This window comes from Sabethes cyaneus, chromosome 2 (genome assembly GCF_943734655.1).
Source record: "Sabethes cyaneus chromosome 2, idSabCyanKW18_F2, whole genome shotgun sequence".
Lineage (NCBI taxonomy): Eukaryota > Metazoa > Arthropoda > Insecta > Diptera > Culicidae > Sabethes > Sabethes cyaneus.
The window spans coordinates 1,272,961-1,299,125 of NC_071354.1; the positions used below are offsets into that span (position 1 = coordinate 1,272,961).

The 26,165-nt window shown below is 38.6% G+C and overlaps 1 protein-coding gene across 1 annotated transcript in view; it reads left to right on the top strand.

The window, feature by feature from the left end:
* The window catches only part of LOC128734630 (calpain-11-like), a 77,883-nt gene that overhangs the window by 47,035 nt on the left and 4,683 nt on the right, over positions 1–26,165 (top strand). Inside the window, exons 2-4 of the mRNA XM_053828916.1 lie at positions 6,857–6,895; positions 16,852–17,123; positions 17,187–17,389. Coding sequence (XP_053684891.1) covers positions 6,857–6,895; positions 16,852–17,123; positions 17,187–17,389 — 514 coding nt within the window. The remainder of the gene's footprint in view (positions 1–6,856; positions 6,896–16,851; positions 17,124–17,186; positions 17,390–26,165) is intronic.

The following is a 26,165-nucleotide window of genomic DNA, read 5'->3' on the forward strand; positions in this document are numbered from 1 at the left end:
TGATCTCGATCTTCAAACAGATGACACGATCTTCCTTTGCCCGAATATCGTTCTTGCTGTGCGGTGGTTCCTGTTGTAGACCTACAATAAATTGTAATTATTCTGACAGTACACGGAATGTGGCAACTATGGTGCTACCAACTGCGCTATTTACGGGACACGAGCTCAGCTGGGGCGGAAGATGCAAGTAACACAGCACCCAGCAGCTTGTACAGTGCAGCATTGGCAGTGGATTCGTCGTTCGATACAAGTCTTGGGCAGTTCACCTTCATTAGATTAGTTCCAATCGGGACGGGAGCTTCATTATCGGCACGTTTTCGAAGCTAGGTGGTCCTGTTGGTTGACCTAGTCTAGCTCGGTTTTATCATGCTGTTTGTCTCCTGTATCTTGGAACGGTAGTAACCTAGATTGATCCGCTATTCGAAACTAATTTGGTAGATAATTTATTTCGCTTGAAACTGTTTGCATATCCCATCAGTAGGATTTAGGCGAACTTACACGTTGCAACATCATGCTGACTGTCTGGGCTAGTTGTAACTGTATGAAATATTTTTCACTATACTTATGATTTTTTGAATCATTTTCAAAATATGAAAAGTACCAAACATAAGATGATTGATCAGGAGTTCCAAACTCTAATATTGGAAGCAACCTGAAAATGTTAGAAGTTTGTACAACTTTAACTGAAAAAGCCACTTACGTCTTAGAGGGACAATGTACATTGGAAAGGCAAAAACGATGTACAACTTTTATGGAAAAAGACAGACACAAGTAACACATAATTCATCAAACGAATAAACTGCCGCTGCGCATCTTTAGGTATAAAAGAAAATCATTTATTGTTTAGCAGCCCCGAACAGAGCGCACCTATGCGAGTTGCCCTGCACACAATAGAGTTGATTTTTGTATCTTCATCTTTACCAACCGAGAACCGGGATGGCTTTTGCCGTATCAAGAAGTTCTCTCCATTATACTCGGTCCTGGACTACTCGTCGCCAATTCGTTGCGCGTCTCGACACACGCAAGTCGGGATCAACCTGGGCGAGCCATCTAGCACGTTGAGCCCCTCTATTCCTGGTGCCGTTGAGGTTCTTGGAGAGAACGAATTATATATAGTCTCCCAACTTTCACCAGGTGTACGATGGCAATGTCTCCAATTATTGCCTGCGTCACTCTCTGCTATCCGTTTGTGCTCCACCAGAATTAGTCCGCAACACTTTTCGTTCAAATACGCAAATGCACGTATGTCTTCAGTCTCAAGTCCGAAGAGGACAACTGGTCTGATTAGCGTTTCGTCAGCTTTGTGGGGCGGCGTTGAATCTCCTTACTCGTATTATTGTCGGCGCAGATTTTTGTATATTGTTAGGTATTTTGATAAGTTTGTTATCTATATTAAATCAAATGAATCTCTTAAGAAGAAACTTGCGGTGGATACACAGCTTCAATGCTTGTTCTATCTTACCCACCTCGTTCCTCATGCGAGTACTGTCTCCTCTGGCACTGTTGTATAAAGTATGTGACTTTTGCACTGTAAAGCAGGCTTCATCGGGGTAATATAGAATATACCACGAAGGACGAGTATTGAGAGGCCAAAGAATAAGCTCATGCTGATTTTACTCACGACCACCTGCCTACCAAAGCATATTCGGTATCCATTCCCCTGCTATACATCACTGTCACTGTCAAAGCCAAACATTTAATATCTTTTGCAGGTTAACTCAGTGATTACCAAAAACTCTCGGTTTCTCAATTTTGTTTTGAGTAACGGATCTATGATCTGTTTGGATCGGGAATCTGTCGGGTCTATCGGTCTACTTGTATTGTGTCTTGTCCGCGACTATGTTTCGTCATGTAGACCATGAAATAGTACTGAATGTTATTTGAAACTTCGGCCAGTTTTATGGGACGGATGAGATCATACCTATCAGGTTGTAAGTTGAAAGTTGTTCTGCAAGGAAGTGTCTAAAGACCGTAGCTCTGTTGACACTAAGTAAGCATTCCGGAATGCAATCAACTCAATGTAAACACCTTTGTGCACGTTTGCGTTACGAGAAGACTACATATTTCCAAACAATCAAAGGCATCGGTAATCAGAGCTATCAGCAATCCATTCGACACTCACAATAGTAATCTCGAGAAACCGGTCAGAAACAATTGAATGTGAATGTTAACCACTCACCGGGATTGATCGCAGAGAATATTTGTCAAATATACATTAATGTAATAAAGGAATAATTGGTACGTGGCAAAATCAACCTGTCAAAGCCATTTATCGAAAACAAAATAAGCTGCATTTTTTTCGTTTTATTTTCTTTAATTTCTCAGAAGTCGGTAAAAAATAAAAGCAAACTGGAAGGAAAAGACATCCCAGTTCTCAGATATTCTTTTCTTAAAAATATGTTTTTTTTTCAAAAACACCACACCGTACTATCTTTGTAGACATGACGAGCTACGGATAGTTCAATTCAATGGTTTCTTTGGTCATGCAAGGTCTACAATTTGTTCAATTCTAAAATCCATGATTTCTCTCAAGAGACAACAATTCTCACACAGACGCTATACAGTTTCTTATTTTGTGCAGTGTGATTAAAGCTTACTATTGTCATTTAACGTTAATGTAGATAATAATGAATTCCATTCGTAATTTATTTTTTTTATTTGGGATAAATAAATCCTAATAATTTTCCCCAAGAGAATTTCAGGTAAAGTGAAAATTGTAAAGAAAAGTCAAGTACAACTATTGTCTGAACAGTAAAAATATTGTTTTTCATTTTTGAATTTGTAAAACAAATTGGTTAGTTACCAATTGGTAGAAATTTAGTAGAAAACAGTTTTTTTTTGTAAAACTCGGATGACTATGATGACCAACATTTTTGCGAATTTCCGAATCCGATATTTCCGGTAGTTCCGATTGCCACACCTCCTATCGGTAGGTGTTTTATGAGATGCCTTTTTACAACCGATTTCGTTCGGAACAGTTCGATTGGAGCAACACCAGACCTTTCCGCACACCGAACGGCGTGGCACGGTAATGAACGTGGAAGTGTTGATGTCATTTGTACCAGCCGCGTCGATTGCTGCCAGCGATAACAAATGGTTGTACTACAACCACCCTTGTTGCCCCGGGCATGTTGCTGTGTACTCTATAAATACCAATGAATGGTGACCGGATCGTTACTGCACTCCAGAGGACAAACTTCACTTTCCGTTGGGTTAGGCCCGGTTCGTCGCTTACGGCCATCGGCATTTACAGGTGAGTGTGCCTGGGCTTGTCGATAACCTCAGGGAGATAACGGCTTGACGGTTACATAACACGTTCCCTTCTCGTTTATTACTGACTCTAAGTACCACTATGGATCTAAATCAGATTAGTAGGGCCAACTGGAACGACAAGCGCTAAGGTTGCACCAGATAACATGTGTTTGCTGCTTCCTGACGGGCGCTCCTTCCAATCCTGTAGTTCTTGAAAACATGTTTCATCTTGTCCGATTTAATAGAGATTCAGAAATTGCACTAAACTTTATGTGTGCAGTTCCATCACAAACTGTGATGTATGTGGTTCCATTGCAACGAAAACCATTACGCCTGGAAGCTTAAACATTCAATGAATGATGATGAGCGTTTACTAGGTACATATAACGGTTCACGACCTACATCTGTTTATTGTTTTGGAAATGGAGACAATCAAAGTGAATTCAGTGAATTCAAAAATAGCTTAGGAGCATTTGAACCATTATCTCGTTGGCACGACAATATTTTTTGTGGATATAATAATGCGTTCTCACGAATAAATGTTTGTGCTTACTGGTAATAATGACATTAAGTTTATAATTCCACAAATAAATGAAGCAATTATTATGTTTGTTGAAGTATCGGCAAAGGTACAGCATTTTATTGTTATCTGTTTATTGTTGGCTAACTATAAACGCACTTCTCGTCTAAATGCCTATTAGCTATAATGGTCACTCTGTGTTATTGCATAAGTGTAATCGAGCATTACCATAGGCATAAAACCTATTGAAACTATATTGAAAAAGACTAGTCAAGATATCTCGTAAAGTGGAATCATAGACGACAGACCAAACGGTTTGAAGAAAACCCTTACAAAAAGTTAGTGAACACTAGCACCATCTAAGATCGTACAAGCAAGTATTTTACAAGTGGCTTTTTGCTCATTTCGTTGAAAGGTGCCACTTTGACGAATATGGTAACATTGCCAACCAACAGTAATTTCGAAATGATTGTTACAGCGTGTGAAGAATGGGACAGTGAGTGTTACGTCTGTTTGTCTGTGGTGAAATGTTGAATTATTAAATGCATGGGGAATAGTACTTGATATATTATTACAGTTGTTAATATACCTGTTCGTTTCATTTATTTATAAGATCTATTACTGAGGCTATTATGTTCCAGCAGTTCTAGAATTGAGTTGCCAATATTGCCATCGAGCATCATTGAATGAATCCGCATGAATGGACGTCGGTGCTTTTGCGTAGTAACGATATTTATATTATGATTTTCTAAAAATAATCAAATGAGTTTTTGCACATAACATTATATATGTGCTTTGATTGTTATGTTTTCATTACGTTCAATATATGTGTCTCAGTATAATACCAGTGCTAACTACAGAAACCCTTCTCATCTAAATGTTTATTTGTTATGGTCAAACAGTTGAGCAAAAAGTAGCACGATGTCTAATAAACTGAAATGTTGAACCGATGAATGAGTGTTGTTTCTGCTTACAAATATTTTGATTCGAAAGAGTGTTTAATAGAATGTACTTCAACAGGGCAGTTAACGCATCAAGACTATGCAAACGAAAGAAAAGAAAATGGATAATTTAATTCTGCAGTTATCATACAAAAATGATCATAAATTACTTAGGTTCGCAATGATGATAATTTAGTTGGCAGCATGTTAGTTTTGTACAATATAATTTCTACGAATTAATGGGCGTTGGTGCTTTCTTATAATAATGAGATTTATTTTACGAGTTCAGTGAGAAATGAGACAGTTTTTCTATATTTGGTTGAGCTCCTATTTTCTTTACCCATTTTATTGCCTATTAGACAATCCTATGTAGGTAATGACTATGATATGGGCTAATATTGTTTAAGCATAATGTTTTTCAAATGTGAAGGTTATAGTTTCTATCATTAATATATGAATAACATAAGTTGTGCTATGTGACCAATCACGTGCGGTGGCTATTCAACATTATTAGACGTTTTCTCAGCTCATTATTGCACAAACTGTCGGTAAATGGAGTGAAGTATCTGAGAGACTTTTAAGGTTACGCTAGTGCATTTTTGAAAGACATCTCATTAGGTTCCCATAATTCATTTGTTTACATATTTTGGACAAGTCATTGGAAAAATTAGCCAATCCAAATAAATTCTTTAGGAAACTATTATTACCTAAAAATAAAAAATAAGAAAACTTATCCAATTTGATTCTACTATGTGTATTTTATTCAATGACAGATACGTATTTCGCCTACGACTTGCAGGCTTCCTCAGTGTCTGTTTTCGAACTGTCTGTGTTCGAAAACAGACACTGAGGAAGCCTGCAAGTCGTAGGCGAAATACGTATCTGTCATTGAATAAAATACACATAGTAGAATTAAATTGGATAAGTTTTCTTATTTTTTATTTTTAGGTTTCGTATTCTACTAAGACGCTCCAAAAACTTCAGTCAACTATTATTAAGAAACCTTTCGGTTTCTTGTATAATTTTGCAACATCATCGATGATCATCCGTTATATCAGAGGTGTTGGGGCTCAAGTTAATTATCCTCTATAAATCATCAACCGTTTAGTATTCTCATTCGGTCGTCCGAATAGTAACAGTAACATTATCGAAACGTTATGCACCTAGAGTGAGATTAATTAAACGCACAACCCAATGATTGATGGTAATTTTCTCTCGCGGTCACTAATTTCCGAGTTCGTTGAATGCGACTCAGCCCGCAGGCCCTTCCCGATCCGGTAGACCCAACCGTGCTGAATGTACCCTTGAAAATCGATCCGAAAATGTGAAAGTCATCGCCGACTGGGCATATACAATACTCGGCACTGTAAAGCCAGAGCGTGGCGTGGCCCGACTTGCTGTGGCCGTGACACGTGCGTATGTGGCCAGGTTGGTTTTCACGCTAAATCCCGCCAAAAACGCCTCCGGTTGGTTTTTCAGTTACATGCAACGTTACCTTAACAGAGAAGCAAGTCAATCTCGTGCTAGCTTTCACATGCAGACTAGTCTTTCCGAATTAATCACTCTCATTCAAGAAAATCTTCACCTTGCTTTCCGTTTCTTTTTTCGGCGATGACTTTAAGCTTCTCAGTCACATTACTAAAAAAATAGGTTTTGATCTCCATCGGCTGGCTTTGCCTAAAATCTGCAGCCAAGCTTAAGTTATCCACACTAATTAATTGTTCTTTTTCTTGGCGATTTTCTTCGCGATGCGGCTTGATCATTCACCAAACAGGCGGTTGGTGGGTTGTACGATCTTACCACTTTCTCCCTCTACGGAGGCACCTGTTGGTGGTTCATATTGGAGACCATGTAAATTTTCGGTAGAAATTAACAATGTACCCATTGCACAGATTGACTAGTTTGTATCTGGATATTTTTGGCACTCTCATTAGTGCTGGCGAGAGCGTTAATTACTTTCACTTGCTCAGCTGCTCGTCATCGGTTGGGAGTTACTGGTTGGTGTTGAATGAGGTGCTTTGTGCAGGTGTCTCTTGGGAAGTGGTGATTTTAATGAAATTGCAAGTTTGAGTGACTTTAATTATTGCTGTAATAAGCGGTCTGTGGGGTGTCATAGTAATCAAAATTTCTCTTTCTTTTGCAGGTGAATTTTCCGCGTACGACAATAAAGGATTCCAAAGCAGTAAGTATGGTCAATGATTTGCAGATAGTTCTCAGAAATGAAAAAAAGTTACATTAGTAGAGTAAAAACACACATAATAAAAACCACATTGTTTGAACAAATCACGACATGCATTAATCAAGCAAGTAAAATGCTCTCACTTATCGCATTTATAAATTACCTTCTTAACCATTTATGAAAAGACACAGGCCAGGTTCAATAAATTCATAATTTTCCCACAGTCTCACAAGAGCCGATCTGCGAACGGTCCGTCTGAAGTCAAAGTCCCAATCCCTAGCATTACAAAGAAAAATACTACGCCTGTTCGTTTGACTTGGCAGCAGAAAAAGGTGTCCAACACTCGAAATCAAGATCACCAGTGCCCATTCGCTAAGTTCGACAGAGGAAAAAAGCAACGGATTTGTAGCCAGCGCCTTACAGCCGACAGAGCATTCATTCCAACACAACATATCTTCCAAATAAGGAAGCAAAAATATGATCAGATACCTGGTATCTTTCGCTCTCGTATAGTCTTCACTTTCGATTGCACCACTGACTGCAGCATGGTGGCATGAGGTTAACGCGTCCTGCTCTCGGCCTCTCGGTCTCGGCGGTGGTCAGTTGGAGCTGGTGGCGCTAGGCTCTGTAAGCGCCAGTTTGCAACTTTTTCACTGCGACCGGCGATTTTTGCTGTTTGTTTCGGGGAAGTTCGCTTTAACAACATTTTCTCAGAGCCGTGTCCCTGCCGGCCACCAGCGGCGTGTTCCACAGTGCTGCAGCATGCTTCAGTTATGTTGCTTTTTGATGTACTCTACTGCACACCTTGGAATAAATTTACCGACTCATGCCGACACTTCGCAACAGCTGACGATGTTTGACCACTGGCGACGATGTACCCAACCATCATCATGATTATGATGACGATGTCAGCTGCAGGAAAAGGGCCATCGGCTGCAAGCAAACTGAGTTGCTACTGAATCGGATCAACACAGAAAGACCGAATTTGGAACGGTTGCCTTTCAATTGTGCAACTGTTACGATGCATGAAACGTGTAAAATGTAAATTTCTATAATTGATGGAATAGACAAACTTATCTGTGGAATGTGTTAGAAGAAGTTGGCGCCAAAACGGCAAACGGAACAACTGCGACGAAGCTTCATCTACCAGATATGTCTATTTGTTTTTTCTTTATCACTGTAACACTTTTAAATGTTGGAATATCAACGATTATAAGAAAAGTTGTTCAAAACCACGCCTATCAGGTAATTTATTAGATCGTTTTAAGCTTAAACCCAAGTGCCTACAAAAATATTTGTTTAGATGTATTCTGATTAGCATAGGAGACTGATAATTAACTTTTGAATCGAAATTCTTAGGATTGAGATTCATGCAACTTTGCTCTAAAGGGGCAAAATCCTGTAATTTTTTAAAATTTCAGTTGAATTTAGGCATTTTTTTTAATTATTGTGTAAAATGGGCTAAATGGTCTCGGAATTTCATAAAATTTTCTTCGCAGGTATGGCTTATGGACTTATAATTGAAAACAAATATTATTTGAAAATTTTGCGGTGTCCTATTTTACCAGAAAACTGCATGGGATTTTTATCAATTACCTCGGATATCACTTATATAAAAAATATTGAACCAGACAACGTAGAATATACTTTTATAGAAGAATACACTATACAATATACATGAAAATGAAAGAAGCATTATGGTTTGTTGCTGAGTCATGGTAGAAAAAAACGGCTCATGTTTTTCGTCCATAGTTTCGCAATTGTCGTGTATTCTTCTTCTTCAGCAGCATAGAGCAGGGGGGGCTCGTGCTGTTTCAAGCACTCGTCTCCATTCAACTCGGTCTTGGGCCACTCGTCGCCAATTTCCTAGTCGTCTCAGAAGTCGCAAATCGCTTTCGACCTGGTCGAGCCATCGTGCACGTTGGGCCTGGTGCCGGTGGGGTTATTGAAGAGGACTATTTTCGTCGCACTGTCGTCCGGCATCCTTACGACGTGTCCGGCCCACCGTAGCCTGCTAACTTTCGCTAGATGTACGATGGGAGTCTCCCCAAGCAGTGCCTGTAGCTCGTGATTCATACGCCTCCGCCACTCTCCGCTTTCAGTTTGTACTCCGCCAAATATTGTTAGCACCCCTCTCCGCTCGAACAGGGCAAGGCCGCGTATGTCCTCCGTGAGCAGCGTCACGGCTTCAAGTCCATAAGGAACTACCGGTCTAATAAGTGTCAGCCACGTAGCCAGAGGTGGGGGCCAGGAGCCCTATCTTGGCTCCTAATACATTATATGCATATCTTACTGCTTATAAATATAATACATCACAATACATGTATTGTAGTTCTAAACGCAAAAATATGCATATAAAACAGTTAAAATCAAAATTGGGCCCCCGGGCCCCCCCTTCTGGCTACGTGGCTGATAAGTGTAACCAGTGACCGTATGGCAACCCAAGAATGTCGAGATTAACGCGAGTAGCTCGCATTAAAAGAATAAAACGACAAGAAAATAGTTGCCATTGGCCACAGGTAGGTTCTCTAACAAATCCCACAAATGACACGACAAGAAGCAACCGCAGTACTTCTACCCACCGCCAGAGGACCCATGCGTGACAATGGACGGCCGAAGAAAAGCGGTATAAACGACGGAAAATGGGGAGGAAATAATCGCAGCGCAGTTGGAGAGCGCGAAATGTTATCCGTTATCCTGAACGATCGAATAATCCGGCTAACCTGAAAGCGAAAGGTCGCAAAGATTAAAGACTGCAAACCAACAAAAAAGGAAGCAGTAGAGCCACAAAGATTGGCGAAATAAAGAGTAGAGTTAAAGCTGAAAGGTGAAAGAGTGGAGAAGAGGATCGTGCCGGATATACTGGTCGTTCAGGACCTCATTGTATACTATTGTATACCTCGTATAGTGAGGATCAATCGCTACAATACCGGCCGTAGGTGTGAGCACGTTGGCATCAGGGACGGTGATCGACGCCCAAACGTATCCTCCCAATATCCAGAAGGGAAAGTGGCGGCGGTGTCCGGAACGTGCGAAGCAGAAGTAAGCGACTGCGGACGGAAAGGGGACCCCGAAGTGAAAGTAGAAAAGTTATAGAGGTAGGAGATAGACAGTAAGAAAGAGGGTTGAATAAAATGTAGACAGAGAAGAATAAAAGGGAGTTTCCTTGAGACTGATTCCAAGTGTTTTCTTGTCCGGTAGCCAAGAGCGTATGCCGACCATGAGGCAGTGAAGAGGAGAGTCTCCGCATTGCTCTGTGTGTCCTCTACCCGCTAGTTACATAAGGGTTTTGTACATTGTTAGCTTCGTGCGGCGTTTTACGAACGGCAAAGTAGGCCCGATTTCCCGCTTGGATGCGCCGCTGGATCTCCTCACTAGTGTTGTTGTCCGCGGTCACCAGTAATCCCAAATACACGAATTCCTGTACCACTTCGGTGACAACCGGTGTAACAGGATCTGGGAGAGTACCTTGTAGGCGGCATTTACCAGCATACTACCGCGATAGTTGCAGCAGTCTAGTCGATCACCCTTTTTGTAGATGGGACAAACCACTCCTTCTCTCCATTCCTCCAGTAGCTTTTCTTCCTTCTAAATCCTCGAAATAACCCAGTGTAGAGTCTTTGCTAGCGTTTCTCCACCATGTCTATAAAGCTCTGCCAGTAGGCGGTCCTTCCCAGCAGCTTTATTGGTCTTCAGCAGCCCGATTTCTCGTTTGACTTCTTGGAGATCAGGTGCTAGGATATTACTATCTTCCATCGGCGCTCCAAGGTTAATTTCCGTTCCGCCTCCTTCTGCGACTTCGCCATTGAGGTGTTCATCGATGAATTGCTTCCATCTGTCGACCACCTCGCGCTCGTTTGTGATTAGATTCCCTCTCTCGACCCTACACATGTCAGGTTTCGGTGTGTAGCCCTTCCGAGTTTGGTTCACCTTCTCATAAAACTTGCGCGTGTCATTAGCTCGGAATAGTTGTTCTAATTCTTCTCGATCTCTGTCCTCCTTTTGGCGCTTTTTCCTCCTTAGGATCGTGGTCAACTGGTTCCTAGCTCGTCGGTATTTGGCCAGGTTCTCTCTACTGGCAATACATAGATAATTTTTCCAAGCAGTTTTTTATCTCTCCACCGCTTGTTGGCATTTCCCATCAAACCAATCATTTTGTGTTGCATCGTAGGTAGCGTAGCGGCATTTGGCATAAGGGTCTTTCGGATGATTAACTTTTCAACTCCCGAAAAATATCTGATGAAAAGTAAAACTGGCATGAAAATTGCTCGCATGCTGTAATTTTGGGCTATCATTATGCGTGGTTTCACGAACAATGAATTCAATGTAATTTATGAATACTTCAATCAAATGGCTAAAATAAGTTTTGACATTTTTCTTATGTCTTTTGATTGAGAAATAATTATTTTATTACGCCCCCAATATATTAATCTATAAATGAGTGCACCGAGTGAAGGTAAATGGTCATTGCAATGTACAGCATTACTTAAAATTGCAGACCTTTCATTTTTCTATTCGCAAAGTACTTTTCCCACAAGAAACCCACCGTCAAGTCGGATTCCTTCATTTCTCAGCTAGGTAGTCACATTCGTACACATGACCTACTGACTTATTGTCTGCTGGCATCGTCAGTAGGACCACGATGGAAGATGGTGGTGATCTGCTTACTGGCCAGTCAAGTCACTCACTACAATGCAGGAGATTCGATTACACGTCGAAAAGCAGCGGACCTTGCGGTCTGATCGGCGAACCGTGCACTCACGACGCACGCTCGACCATTCCGTCACGTTTCTTCGACATCGCTGGCATCCGATTACGTACGCAGTATGTATCAGGTAGTCCCTTTTTCCTTCAGTCAGATGGCTAAGCTGTCTATCGATTGCTGCTGATTCGTGCTGCTTCTTCAAAGAAACGATTTTTACACCATTCATTAGGCGATAAAAATACCAAAGCAGGCGAGGGCATTGCTCCTAGCTAGTATTCTGTTCAAAAAGCCGGTATTCTACATATTATCAAGCAGATTTCGCGTGGGCTTAAATTTAAATATATTAGCTGCCTAGGCTTGAGTCTAAAGCAGCTAACCAGTGTCATGAATTCAAATCAAATAATTTACGATCTTCATCGTAGTTATAATATGTGTTAAAATTAGCTGAATGTAAAACGATGTCAAAATAATAAAAAATCACCACAAACCGAAATGAAATATACTTCGTTCAATATTATTTAGTTTGGTCAGCTATAGAATCATAGAATCTACTTGCCTCTCACGGTAGACTATTAGACAAAAGACAGTTGTAAAGTTTTCTGATTAATGTACCGGAACTCATTCTTCCAGCTAAAAATCATACTAAATTGATCGTGTCGAAATACCCTACAATTTGTTTCAACAATTCAACAATGCAACGAATGACATCATAAAGAAACACACCTTCAACTATAGGAGGGAGATGACTGCAAACGAAGTTTAAAACCGTGAAGAGGGCTGAGTTGTTCTGGTTAGCAGTGACTTGCAGCTTCGATTGATCGTTTTGGCACAACAACGAACGGAACCATTCGTTGTAGTCAAGTTGTTGAACCGCCCGCGTGACATATATGGAACCGTCAAAGGCGGCAAGAGGAAACATTGCCATAGATCACACGTATTAGAATGAATATTTTAACGATACATTTTTGCGTTTCCCAGAATCGACAATGTGCCTCAAATGGTTTGAGAGTTTCACTAATTTGTTTCATTTTTCTATCCAGTATTTACGGGCTGTTAGCAAAGTATTGCTTTGTTCAAAATAAAATGTTTTTAATGCCTTGAAATGTCCTAAATAACTCAGTCATATTTACCAGCTTGGTAACGTTGTGCTAGTGTTGCTAGTGCTAGTGTTGCAATACTATTTTGTTTTTCACGGTGAATGTTCACCCTGTTGTGTCTTGACTGGGAAATCTAAATGTTTTGCTTCGAAGAAGGTACGTCCGGGTGATGACGATGGTATTTACAGATATTGACTGAACCCAAACCAATCAAAAACTCAGCACAGTTCAGAGGCAACAAGTTCATGCGATAAAGTTAGCTCTGTTTGACACCTTTGGCATTTTTTATCAGTCGCTTTTTGTACTCTGGCTTCCCGAGGCTGGGACTTAGTGAGCCTCTCATTCCACATTAAATTTTATGTGAAAAATTTGAATTCCTTATAGTGAAATTCAAAATTCGAAGCTTTTAACCTAATCGTCGGTATTCGATGTCATAAGCAAATTTATTATAATAATGGTTTCGACTGTGGATGGAAACTTGATTTGGATATTCGACAGTTTGCAGTCTCAGGATGATTTTTAAAATAATGCCTTTTTTAAATCCGACGTTTCGGCCGTTGAATTCGGCTTTTTTTTTAAAAGGAAATCTAAAGAAACGTATTTTATTCACAACATGTAATATAGAAAACATTGACATTGACCTATTCACATAAGCAAACTGAAATCAGCGAACGGTCGGATTTACAAAAAAACATCATTTTGAAATCATCCTGGAACTGCAAAAGCCGAACATCCAAACCAAATGAGCGAATTTATCTATTCGTTATGATAGAATTTTGTGGTTGAGATTAAGGTGCGGTGTTCCGTTCGTAAAATCACTTATCAACATAAATTTTTTTGATTGATGCAGTTTATCAGCTAATTGTTAGTATCAGCCTAGGTCAGCTGACCTGATGCTCTATCCGGTAAATTATTATAGGTGTGGTATTTATCGAACATGAAAATGGTATATTTCACACGTTCATGCTAAATATCCAAACATTGGACAAGGGTATGTAAGGCAATTCCTATCGTTTCGTGATATGCATCTCTGATTCAAGATTTCACTTTTATCGAATCGAGACTTTCCTTAAAAAATATATGTACTAAGTATTTCCAATTTTGGAATGAATCGTTCGACAGATCGCCACTCAAACAGCATTATAGCAGTTAGTTATTTCAAATAAGTTTCTGAATGGTCTCATCTGTCTTCTTGCTCATTTTTTTTGCGTATACCTGCATTCAGGTGTGTTTCCGGATAGCTGGAAATAATTTTTTGTTTTGCCGGTAAATAAAAAAATATCAAGAGATCTCTTATTATTATTCGAGCTACGCAACAAAGGCATCCGGTTGGTGCATTTTTCTGCTGCGTTCGACAAAATTGATCACCTATAACATTATCGAAACTTGATCGTATTGGATTCTCGGATGTTGTGTTGAAGTGGATTCAATTGTAATTGTTTGGTGGTCGTGAAAATTGGTTATTCTCAATTAACATATTTTACAGCTACTTCAGGGGTACTCGAGGCAGTCACCTTGGATTGTTAATTTCTATTCGTTATTTAAACGAAAAAACAATTGATTGACTTACCTTTATCTACTGTGCGTTATTTCACTGACTTGTTCGTTCATATTCATCGGTAGTATGCACTCCTTACCGCCAGAATGGTATTGAAAAAGTTGAAGCTATGCCGCAAAAGTTCACACTGAATGCTTTTTATTCTTCTCCTTGACCCTGGAACGATGCACTCAATTTGCAAAAGTTATAAAAGCCATCCTCGCTTGGCTGGTTTTGAATTGCTCAGTGCCCGCAGAGATGTTGCTAGATCCACAACAATATTCAGATTGTAAATATTTGATGATTGACCCTTCGGCAGGGCCCAACATCGTCTAAACAAGTAAATGAAACTGAATTAAATTTCTCTGCATGTACCTAAGACGAGAATCGTTGCACGTTCTTGAACTGAAGTTTCTTTGCGAGTTTCATTGGGTAGCCGCCATTCAAATACATACCCGATTGACCGATGTTGATTCGAGTAATTAGAATATAGGTAACATATATTTTCTTGAAGGACTTATTTCTCTATTTTAGTTGATTTCAAATCAAGCCTGCTATGCTAGCGATCCAAGAATACAAATGACATAATGAAAGTGATCGTCAAATTGATTTGAAACCAGCCTTACTGCATCTCAGGTTCATTTTTTTCTAACTTGCTCAGATAACGTCGCGAAAATTAGGACAACATGATCATTTGGCCAAAACTTTAAGAAACAACCTTATGCCGTAAACAGAAAATCTGTCAAAGGATACGTTATGGCAATAACTATATTCTGACTAGAAGAGATAAATTTTATCATATTAATCCAATGATATGGACTTTTATATCTCTTCAAATCAAGACAACCAAGTGTAAAATGGCTTTGTTTTGGCGAAAACTGCTAGAAACTGATGCGTGCCGCGAATAAGCACCACACCATTAGAATTCTTATAAAAGATATCTTTCTTTTGACATCAAAAGATCACTTTTTTCGAAAATATCTTCACTGTGCATTGTTGTAGTGCGCATACCAGTTCGCAAAAAAAACTGGTATTGTCTTCAGAACTTTGTATAAATATTAAAATGCACTTTCAAATTCGGGTTAATACAGCATCATATTGCTAATAATAATTCTATGGACGAGTTTCCAGCAGTATACGTGAAAATTATGTTAAAATTTGTTACCGTTTCATTGTTCACTGTATAGTATCCCAGTTGTCTTCGAGGTACGACACTAATCTAACAATCCAGGCGTTGCATCGGTACATATTTCTTATTTGTTACTTTAATATACATAGGAGAATGTTAGCTGGATAGGATCGTAATACTAGGCCTGCAACTTTCCAGTACTCAAACAGCTGGCTGCGAACTGCGAAGCCTGTCGTACAAAAACAGGTCAAGTTTGGAAATCGGAATGTAGCACCTAGAATTTGTTTTGCCTTGTTCATCTTTTATATATTGAAACTTATCAATAAGACATAAATACAGTTCGTAATTTACCGCTGGTTGAGACTTGTATGCCAAGCTACTAAGACGCATCTATTGAAAATCCAAACAGCTTACTGTCTAGCTCATAAAACTGCTTCAATTTTCGGCGCTCGTCCAATGACAGCTGAGCAAATATCCGTTTCTTGTACATTTCATACTCCATTTTGCTTGTGCTGTTGTTGAAAATGCTGCCATCAGACGGCAATGCGATATGACGGCTCAGTAAAATCTCTCTTAAAGTTGACGTTATATTTTCTGCATTCAGATACTCCACGATTTGGTAATCGATTTGGCACGGTTGGCACAGAGTTGTGATGGGGCTATAATAAGAGTAGAACTCCTGTAACTCAATTTTCCTTTCGTTGTTCAACAGATACTGTAGAAAGTCCGTAAACGTTGGAATATCTGTTTTAATCTGTAAAAAGTAAATTTTTTTAAACTTACTCGTATTAAAAAAACAAATAGTAACAAACATACCTTATTCACATTAATGAGAATTTGTTCTTTAACTTTACCCAGGTATGATTCCAGTTTTGCAGCACAAATCATCTCATAGAACTCCAACAATCGATCCTCGGGATGGGAAATAAAGAGTATTGATACTAGTTTCATATGCGAATAATTTCGAACACGTTGGAAGTCTTTGGGTTTGATTTCATCAAGCCGTGGAAATCTACCGACAGGACACCACGCAAGTTTCAGTTCTGGGACAATTTGCGCTCGGGGCATAAAATTATTAACCTGAACACTAGCGCACTGATCATGATTATCGAAGTAGTAAAGCGAGTGATTCTTCACTGTTGGTGGCGAACGTAGAGATATGTACAATTTAACTATCAGATGAATTGAAACAAGTACTGATACTATCAGTACTATCAGCTGCTGCCTCTTTCGCATGTTGTTCGGATTGAATCTAGTCGAAAAAAGAATCACTGTTTCACTGTACACGAATAATGCTCAATGTTTGTTTTATCTGAGCGAGGTGCATGCTTGGCAACCAACAAACACTACTAACCCAAGAAGTATTTGTAAATGATATTGGTGTCACCAAGCGAGGGGTTGAAATCAGTTAACAGAATAAAAATGAAAACAAGTTATTATTTCTTTTTTAGAATGGCTGTTTATTAAATGAATTGTTTCTTTTTTTTACAGATGGTGTTCCAAAAGTGCGCTCCTGGATGAACGGAACGGATCATAATTCGACGTTGTCCAGACCGCGTTCTGCTGAAGTTATCACAGCCAATGGTATTAATGGTATCAACGGTGTTAATGGTACGATTCCAAATGGCCGTCCACATAATGGCATCAATGGAATCAATGGGATAGTCACACGGGGTCCTGGTGGTTTACATGAGGACCTAGAATTTCCACCGACCACAAGGACACTATCCAAGAAGAAGCAAATTGTTTGGATGAGGCCGCATGTAAGATTCCGCTCATCTGTTAAAAAGATAGCTTAAAACTAATGTCTTCACTTTATATTTTAGGATATGTGCGGTCGTCCACAGTTTCGATTATCACCTCCGGGTACTCCGCTGTCTGCACGAGAGTTACCGGAACCAGTTGGACCGGGAGATCCCAGTTTACTAGCAGCGCTCGGTTGCCTATCTCAATTGCCAAGGCTGTTGGAACGAGTTGTACCACCGGAACAGACTTTTGATACATCAAACGGCTACTGTGGAATGTTCAAGTAAGTTTCTTGTAATGATGTTCGCTTCCAAACTTTGGTCAACTACCCTTGAAAGCTGTTGGGAAGAATCAAACCTATTATTTCATCATATAAGTAACAATAACAACTTTTATTGGATTTGACATGAGCAGAATTATACCAGCAGGTGTTCGTCGTCATGCTAGATAAAATTATTAGTATTGTCTTACGTCATTTGCAACAAGAAACATACGTAATTGCAACACCAAGTGTTGACAGCGGAAATGAATACTATTTTTTACTAATGACTAGTGGTGAAAGGTTACCAAGCAAATGCCCATGTTCACACTAATATTTTGATTGTTCAAACTTGCTGCGAATGCGATAGTGAACTGAATTACTCATAAAATAAGTAACGAACCTAACAAGCCAAAACTAAACCACTATACAGGGGCAGTAATTTAATCTAACCCACGATTTAATCCCACCATTGCGTACTAAATCGATTTGGCTCTTACTACTGACATCCATTTGTCGCAGTTCAATACGCTAATAGTAGCTATAAATTCACCTCGGCGTCGATAGGTGAGAGACCGATAGACAAACGCTCCGAAACCCTGTCTCACCGTGGTTACATAGTCATTGGTGTTGACCAAACAAGCTAATTTCAATTTAATAGCATCGTTTAGACTTGTACGAGTTGGCGTATTCCAGCAATGCCTCTTTGTCACCATCTCCGGGGTCCTCTTGTCTATAAAACGCTCGATTTTAATGGTTTGTTTTCATGGTTTGCGTCGATGGGCTCGGATGAAATGTTGTGAGTGATGAATGAATGCGCATGGACGAAATGAACAGTGGTCCATGAACTTTAAACGCCTTTAGATAGGCAATCGAAACGTAAAGCTTTTTCCTGCTGCACTGAGTTCCAAATTCATAGCGAATGTACCGAATGAACCCAGCGGCACGTGCGGGCTGCACTCGGTTTTTAATGATGTCAGGTTTGGTTCGCGGTTTTTATTGTACTTACTTGTACTACTTTTACTTTTTTTTATGCGCAAAACACTTGCTTCATACTGTAGCAGTATTTCTCGGTAATCATGGATATTTTACAGGTATTGGCATTAGTTTATACGCAGCTACCTGATAGTGATTTAAGAGTAGTGCATAACTTCATTGGAATTCTAAGATCCTTGGAATCATTTTGTATGATAATTTTGAAAAATGCCCAGACCTTACATTATAGATAAAATAATAATAACAGGTTTCATGCTCCAGTTTGATTCAAAATTTTTTCTACAATTTATAATGAAATTTATAGAAGCAGATTGTTTCTTAAAAAGTGGTTTTAATTTCATTGTTTCTTTCCCTGCAACTTTTCCAGAATTTTTTGCATCAACTCATCATCGTTAACAATTCGATCAATGTAATCTTCTAAATTTATCTCGTCTACATTAGCAGCAGATGACGACTCAACACTATCCTCACCGCCAAAGTCTTCTTCAGTACCACTTTCACTAAAATTCGCCGCTTCCGAAACATTTTCTGTAGTTGCGTCGTCTTCGTCATCACTGCTTTCGTCGCTGGTTGTTGGTGTTGCCCCATCGCTGGAGCTTACAGTACGTATTGTGGTTGTTTTCGCAGGATACGGCCCGGGTACAATACTCGCTTGGTCCCAGCTTTTCTTCGGTGGTAATGGGGGATTCTTATAACCCAAACCGTATGGACGAAGCCCATATATCAGGTAATCCATAACGTGCATCTGCGGACCTTGTACATAATGGAAACTGATGGCAAGATCTGAGCAACATTTAAGCCCATAGAATGGTTCGTAGAAAGAATAATAGTTGTACCAAAAGTCTGGATCATCTTCCGGGTTCGAAGTTAGGTGAAATTTTGGTTCCAAGGGTAGAAAGCGTTTCCGCCCCAAATAGTCCCGGGAATCCCCGGCGGTGACGTTGATGCTTTCCATGCATTTTCCTGCATTCGTTTCGTTCATGTTAATAATATTAAATGTAATATAATCATAAAGGTTACCCATTTCCAGATCTTCGGTTTCTAAGGAAGAAGCACAATGTTCAGTATTGTCCAATGCTTGTTCAATAAACCGTTTAACCGCTTCTCGGCTAAGCACGTAGCCGGCACCGCCAGAAAAGTAGCCTTGGCTAACATACTGCGGGAACCGAAACTTGCTGCCAAAATAAATTGGATACTCTGAAGAATAAGAGTAAAGAAAATATCTAAGATTTTCCACAATGACGTACCTGCAATGGAATCATTTATTAACTTTGTTTAACAAATTCTGAGCTCGATTTACCTACGTATCGTCATCTGCTTTCAAAAACCAATCGTACTCATTGAGATGATGTTCGTATACATAGCGAAAAGCTTCACGGGTCTTATTCCATAGATATTGGCGTCCCTCGCTCACCGGTAGTACTATTGTATCCAATTTCTCATCCTTGACTGAACTCACTAGCAGTAGTTTATTGCACCGCTTTCCCCAGGTTTGCTTAACGTGAATTGCTTTGGTTTTATGATTGTCCGGATTGGTCATAACCCAACACAGGACGCGAACGCTATCGGTTAGGTCGACGGCATGCCGGAGCTCCTCGGTGAATCCCGATCGGTATGCCTCGGGAAGACCGCTGCGATTGGGCTGCAGAAAGGAAATGATGGAGAATAGGCATGCTACCGTAATGCCGGTGAGGAAGGTTAGCTGTCGGCGGGAGATGGATGATTTTCCTAAAAGAATCAAAATACTATAAGTAATCGTCCAGTAGGTTAGAAGGTGTTAGAACTCAAGACTTTATCTCTCTGTCTAGGTTTATTTGTTTTCCTAGGTCTACTGACCTCTATTACTTTCCTTCAGTTGCGTCCAAACGAGCGACTGTGAGTAAGGAGACAATCACACCTGTAAAATGATACTTTCCGCGAAAAAGTTTTTCACGAAATGGTATTCCTCGTTTGAAGTTTCAATGTCCCATTTTAAAACCAACTTCAAGTTCAATTTAATTCCAATTTCGCCTCTGATCTCAAGACCAATTGAATGTCCCTGGAACCAATTCTAATTTAGTTATAATTTTACCTCAGCACCATTTTTGGACCAGTTTCAAATGCAATTTAATGCCTCGCTTCCTAGATTCGTTAATCATTCCTCCTTACCCAAGTTGGGGGATCCACAGATTGAACCAAGTTATAATGGGAGACAATTATAACCGTATGCATAAGCTTGATTCTATAGAAAACAATTATCTAAATAAAAATATCTATATAAAAAAGTTTTATAGAACTCTTTTGAAATTTTACGGTTAATTATACTACAATAATCGCCTTACGTGACTGGCATTTTCAAGCAGATACAGGTATTTCCCCGTAGGCTTTCAGCCCATTAAACGGTAGCCTAAACAATATTCAGGAATTACGTTGAAAGTATATTCATTCGAGACAAGATTTTTAAACCAGTTGATAGAATAATATTTACTGAATATCGGCGTGTATTTTGGTCTTAATGAAACGCTACTGAATTTGAGTTAAAGTCGCGAGAAATGATGAAGTCGCTGCGGATAAATTGGGCCCAATTTCTATAGTGGCCGGCCGAAATAGCCTGTACATGGATTAGATGCTTTTCAAAAACAGATCAAAAGAGAGACCGATGGATAACGTGTCGGTATTGCCTAGATACCGGCTCAATGAAGATAAATAGTTTTGCAGTGACAACAGCTTGCTGCTGGCGCTAGTGTTTCATTGAATCGTACATATACATTAGCACCAGAAGCAAGTGGTTGTCACTCAAATACTAGCTATGTCAACACGATAGAAGAGTTTCAGACGCAACTGCATCACATCTTGGTAGAAGTGTAAATAAAGTACCATGAGCTGAAATTAAAAGCAACATGCTGCAGATTGCTTGTGAATGAAAATTGATTTATATTTTCATATCAGTGCGGAATTTTTGTGTTCTTCCGTGATGAAAAAAAGTAGAATTGTTCTGTGACATCATACTCACAGCTGTTTAGTTGCTAGAATAAGTAAACGTGATCATAATTGTGTATTTTCCAAACCATCATCAAGAGCGGATACGCGTAAGCAATTGCTGTTGGTTTTTTCAGCCTGATTACGTGCCAGTGGAAAAACAGTGGTTTTGATGTTTATTGAATAAAATTTAGCAAATTACTTACATTTTTATGAAAATAGTTATAACACATTAAAGCTTATGAGTGCTACATTCGTTTCAGTATTGTTATGTAGCGGCAAAGTTTTTATTTGGGAAAACGCAGCAAAAAAGGTAATGTATGCCGAATTTAGCAGCGAGCTGAAAATACCCTCCCGTACCCTATTACAACCAAATACAATCAAAACTCGCAATATCATTAAACAACATTCTCCTGCATGAAACAATCATTTGTATATTTAATTTTTATTTCTATTCAATGGTCAGGCCAATTGAGTCGCATGTACCTGCTGCAGAGAGTATTCTAAGGAATCAAGTGGAACCAGAAAAAACAATTGAATCCACATAGTGGTGAAAGGAAGCTTCGGTAATTATTACCAAGCCAAAACACGTTTTTAAGCATAGCTCTTAAACTACTTGTGTATCGATTGTGTGGTTCTGGAGAAAATCATGTCACATAGTTTTAACATGGTTACTTATAACTTTTAAATGAAATGTTAGACCACAAGACAATTCAACCATGATATACTAGGCAATAATACCATTCAAACAAAAGTAATAGCGGTTGAGTCAAATAAAAAATTGAAAAAGTGTATTCTCTCCCATTAAAATTGTTAAAAATTTTGTCTTTTGTTGTTCTTAAGCGACAAACTAACGACACATGATTAGTTTTTCGACCTGAATTTTTTCACTAAGAGATTATTTTTGGCGCATAAGTTTTCCATCACCATTGAAAACTTTGTTGGAAACTTTTTCTGGATAATTTGCTTACATTTTCATAAAAATATGTTTGTTCAATAGTTATAATTTTTTAAATAAGTAATATTCAGTTGAATCAGAGAATTTCCCTTGGAGTTTTCTGGAAATATTGTACTCGTTTAAAGTCCACCTATTCTGTCCATGTGCAGAATTTCATGGAATAACAAATATTTCTTTTTTATCCAAACAATTTCACTTTGATTTGATTATCTATGATCAATTTTCAAAAGAATGCAAAAGTGACACAATATGGGTAAACGGTAATTCCTTTTCATCGTAGTGAAGAAATTCTATCTTGAGCAGTTAAATTTGAGGAAGATCAGAACAAGAACGACCTATGATTTCCCCAAGCTCGTTTCAAATAGAACTGTCATATGCCACATGCCTAATGTAGATCCCAATAGATCAAATAAAGACGCAAGGGTATTTTTCATATAACCTTGCATGTTCTCATGATGAATTATTGGTTATATTGGTATTGTTGATGATTGATGACTGGTTTGCACATATTTAAACTAACGGCTAATATATTTCGACAGTGATAAATGATGGTTGCTTTTTGATGATTTCCTGCACTGAACTATTAGGGTTTTTTTTAACAAACGAACATGTACACAATATTTTTATTTTTCACATAAAACCATACTCACTTTGAACTAAACCAATCGCACCCCTCATAACGTCAGTAGATATGTAACATCATCCTAAATATACAGTTTCAATATTTTAGTTTCACCTTTTCACTTCATTGCAGTACAATATACATATTTCATTGAAATTGAACAAGTATAGATTATCTTAGTTGTAAAAAACACTTAATCTTTTGAATATCACATGAGCACCCTGCCGAATATTTCACCTCTCCGTTGTTGTTGCATTCAAAAACGGAATTTAACAATCGGAATAACAATAATTGGCAAACGATATTTCATTTTACAAAGACCTGACCGCGCGTGCCCCAAGTTGCCGAAAGCATTCCGCCCGAGACAAGATTTAAAATCGAAATGAAGATGCCTCCCTATTTGAACGATGCTATGAGCATCCTCCTAACTGATGCTGTCTCTACTCGTAGTTGAAAATGCCTCCTCGCCTTGTGTCGGCTGGCGTAAGTTTAGTTCCTTCTCAAATGATTACTGCTATGGCTAGCGGATAGCAGTACCGTCTGGTGGGAGCAACCTATTGGATGGTGAAGATGTGAATAGGTCGAAGTTGCACTATGCACTAAAGAAAAGGTTTGATTAACTTTGTCGGAACTATTCACTAAATTCGGTAGACTTCGTACAAATTTGAAATTCTAAGTTAAATTATTCAATGCAAGTAGCTCATAGTAACACCTTTATAAACACGTTAGTTTGACCGATTACCCGAGATTTTCATTCAGTGTCCTCCAGTAAGTATTAAAACGTTACTAACGCAATGTGGCGATGTCACGAAACCAAACTCGCAGTGTTAACTAAATTATGGATAGCATCGTGATTATAAACCGTTTATGGCGATTTGTGGCTCAAGGTGTTTACGGCGAAGGAGGAATCGGTGCCGCTAATTTCCCCTTAGCCACCAGTATCACATATTACCTCATCAGCAGCAAATATGTATTCTATCTTTTTCAAATTTACATATATTGCCACAACCGGGAAGCAGGGATCTCGCGGATCTTCTGACGGGGATTGACATAGTCGACACTTACCGACCTTGACTGCTGGCGGGACAAAGTTTGTGTCGCAGTGTTCATTTATCGCATAGGAAGGGAAACACGAATTTGTTTACGTAATTTTATTGATTGATTCAGGCATGCTTGATAGCAGTGGATGCTGCATGCGGGGTTGCGGCTCAAAGACGGCTGCATTTTAGCATTACCTTCTTCTATTAGCATCCTGGTGATAAAATGTGTAGTGACTAAGCAATTAACTGCTAGGAATTAGCTGATGAAAATTAATAAATCAGCATTAAGATTCGAGCGGCTATGATTCCGTGCACACTAATTACATTCGAGTATAAAACTTGTGGTCTTATAACTGTAAGTTTTATAAAGTTAAAGGAGGTCACAATATTCTGATACAAACGTACTAAAATTCCAACTACATTGATTAGAGTGGTGTCGCAATCTGGTAAATACATTTACCTCAAATGTATTTTCATATTTAATAAGAATTCCACTGATAAAGAGATTTAAAATGTAACCAAGAGCAATCGAATCGATCAAACAATAGTTGAAAGAATTGTGTGATTTTCAAATTTAGATAGATACACATTTTCAAAATGTGTGTCAAACATGATTCATGTAGCATTATTCCGCAATCCTTAAATTAGGAATTCATTTGAAGCGAAATTTTTCTTCATAGTGGAAAACAACGAAACATATAAGAATTGCATTACAGGCCGGACTCGATTATCCGGGGATTCGACTATCCGGGTTTTTAGATTCGATTATCCGGGTGAAAAAAAAAATATTTTTTTTTCAATGATTTATTTTAAACCTTAATGTTATAGTTTTCATGCTACATGATGATTTCAACTTGACAAGTATTGATTCACCTCCCTAAAGCTACAAAATTCCTTTCTTATATCCCTTATCTCGGCGATTCATTTTTTTTACTTATAAATCATCATCACCATCATCATTATCATCATCATCATTATCGTAATCATCAGTAAAAAAAATACAATAAAAGGAATTTTAAGACTTTAGGGGAGATTGATCAATAATAAAAAAACATTTATAATACCTAAATATTGAAAAATAAAACATACAAAAAATAATATTGTACCAAAAAAAATCGTCAGTGGAAAAAATCATAAGAAAGGAATTTTCTGACTTTTGGGAAGATCAATAATAAATAAAATATTTTTGATACCTGAAAGTCAAGAAACTTGACATACCAAAAAAAATTTTGTACCAAAAATGATGATTCGATTATCCGGGTTGAAAATAAAAATGAACACCCGGATAATCGAGTCCGGGTGTATTACAATACTATTTTACACTTTTATTCTTCATTCATGCAGTCAATCAAGCCAGAGCATCATAAAATTATTACTATGATTGATTGCCGTATATTATACTTTATACAACTAAACTAAACACCCAACTGCTTGATACCTGCTACATTGTTTAACCTGCAATCAAGTTGTTAGCTCTGTTCTCTGTTGGTGCTGAGCAAATTGTAAATTGCTGGGAGCACAAAGGTGCTTGGTTTATCTTCCTAAAATTAACCGAAGACAATGATATCTGTCGATGTCTTTATTGAAAAACATTTATGCATAATACTTTTTGCAGCACACAACATTATTATCGTTTTTGTTCAATACTAACTCCTATTATCCTCCTATCCTTTGTAAACACAAAATATGGCATTCACGATTTTCTTCTTTCAGTGTTTTCAAGGTTGAGTAATCTTATGCCGGAACAAGATTTTAATAAAAGAGGGCTCTGTAGCTGCAGGGTTACTGGGTCTGCATTGAAAAGCAAATGGTCATAGGTTCTAATCTTAGTAAAATCAGGTCACTTGATGACTTTAGCATGGGTTTATTCTCAAACCCCTGCAAGGGCAATTGCTTCGTTCTCAATTCCATATTACCCCAATTAAGCCTACTTAACAGTGCAAAAGTGACTTTAATGGTTAAATGTACTGGCCAGTTGCGTCAGGGATGGCCATGATTGAAGGTTAGTACTGGCATAAGGAACGAGATGGGTAGGATATAACAAGTATTGAAGGAAGAGTAAACCCAAATACACACAAACACGCATAATATTAAGCATATTGCTCACTCAATATCAATTATAGCTTGAAGAAATGCAGTTCAGGTTACAATAAACATCCGGGCGATATCAGATAGTACTGATTGCAGCGATGAGTGCACGCAAGGAGAAAAAAAAGATTTTTTTGA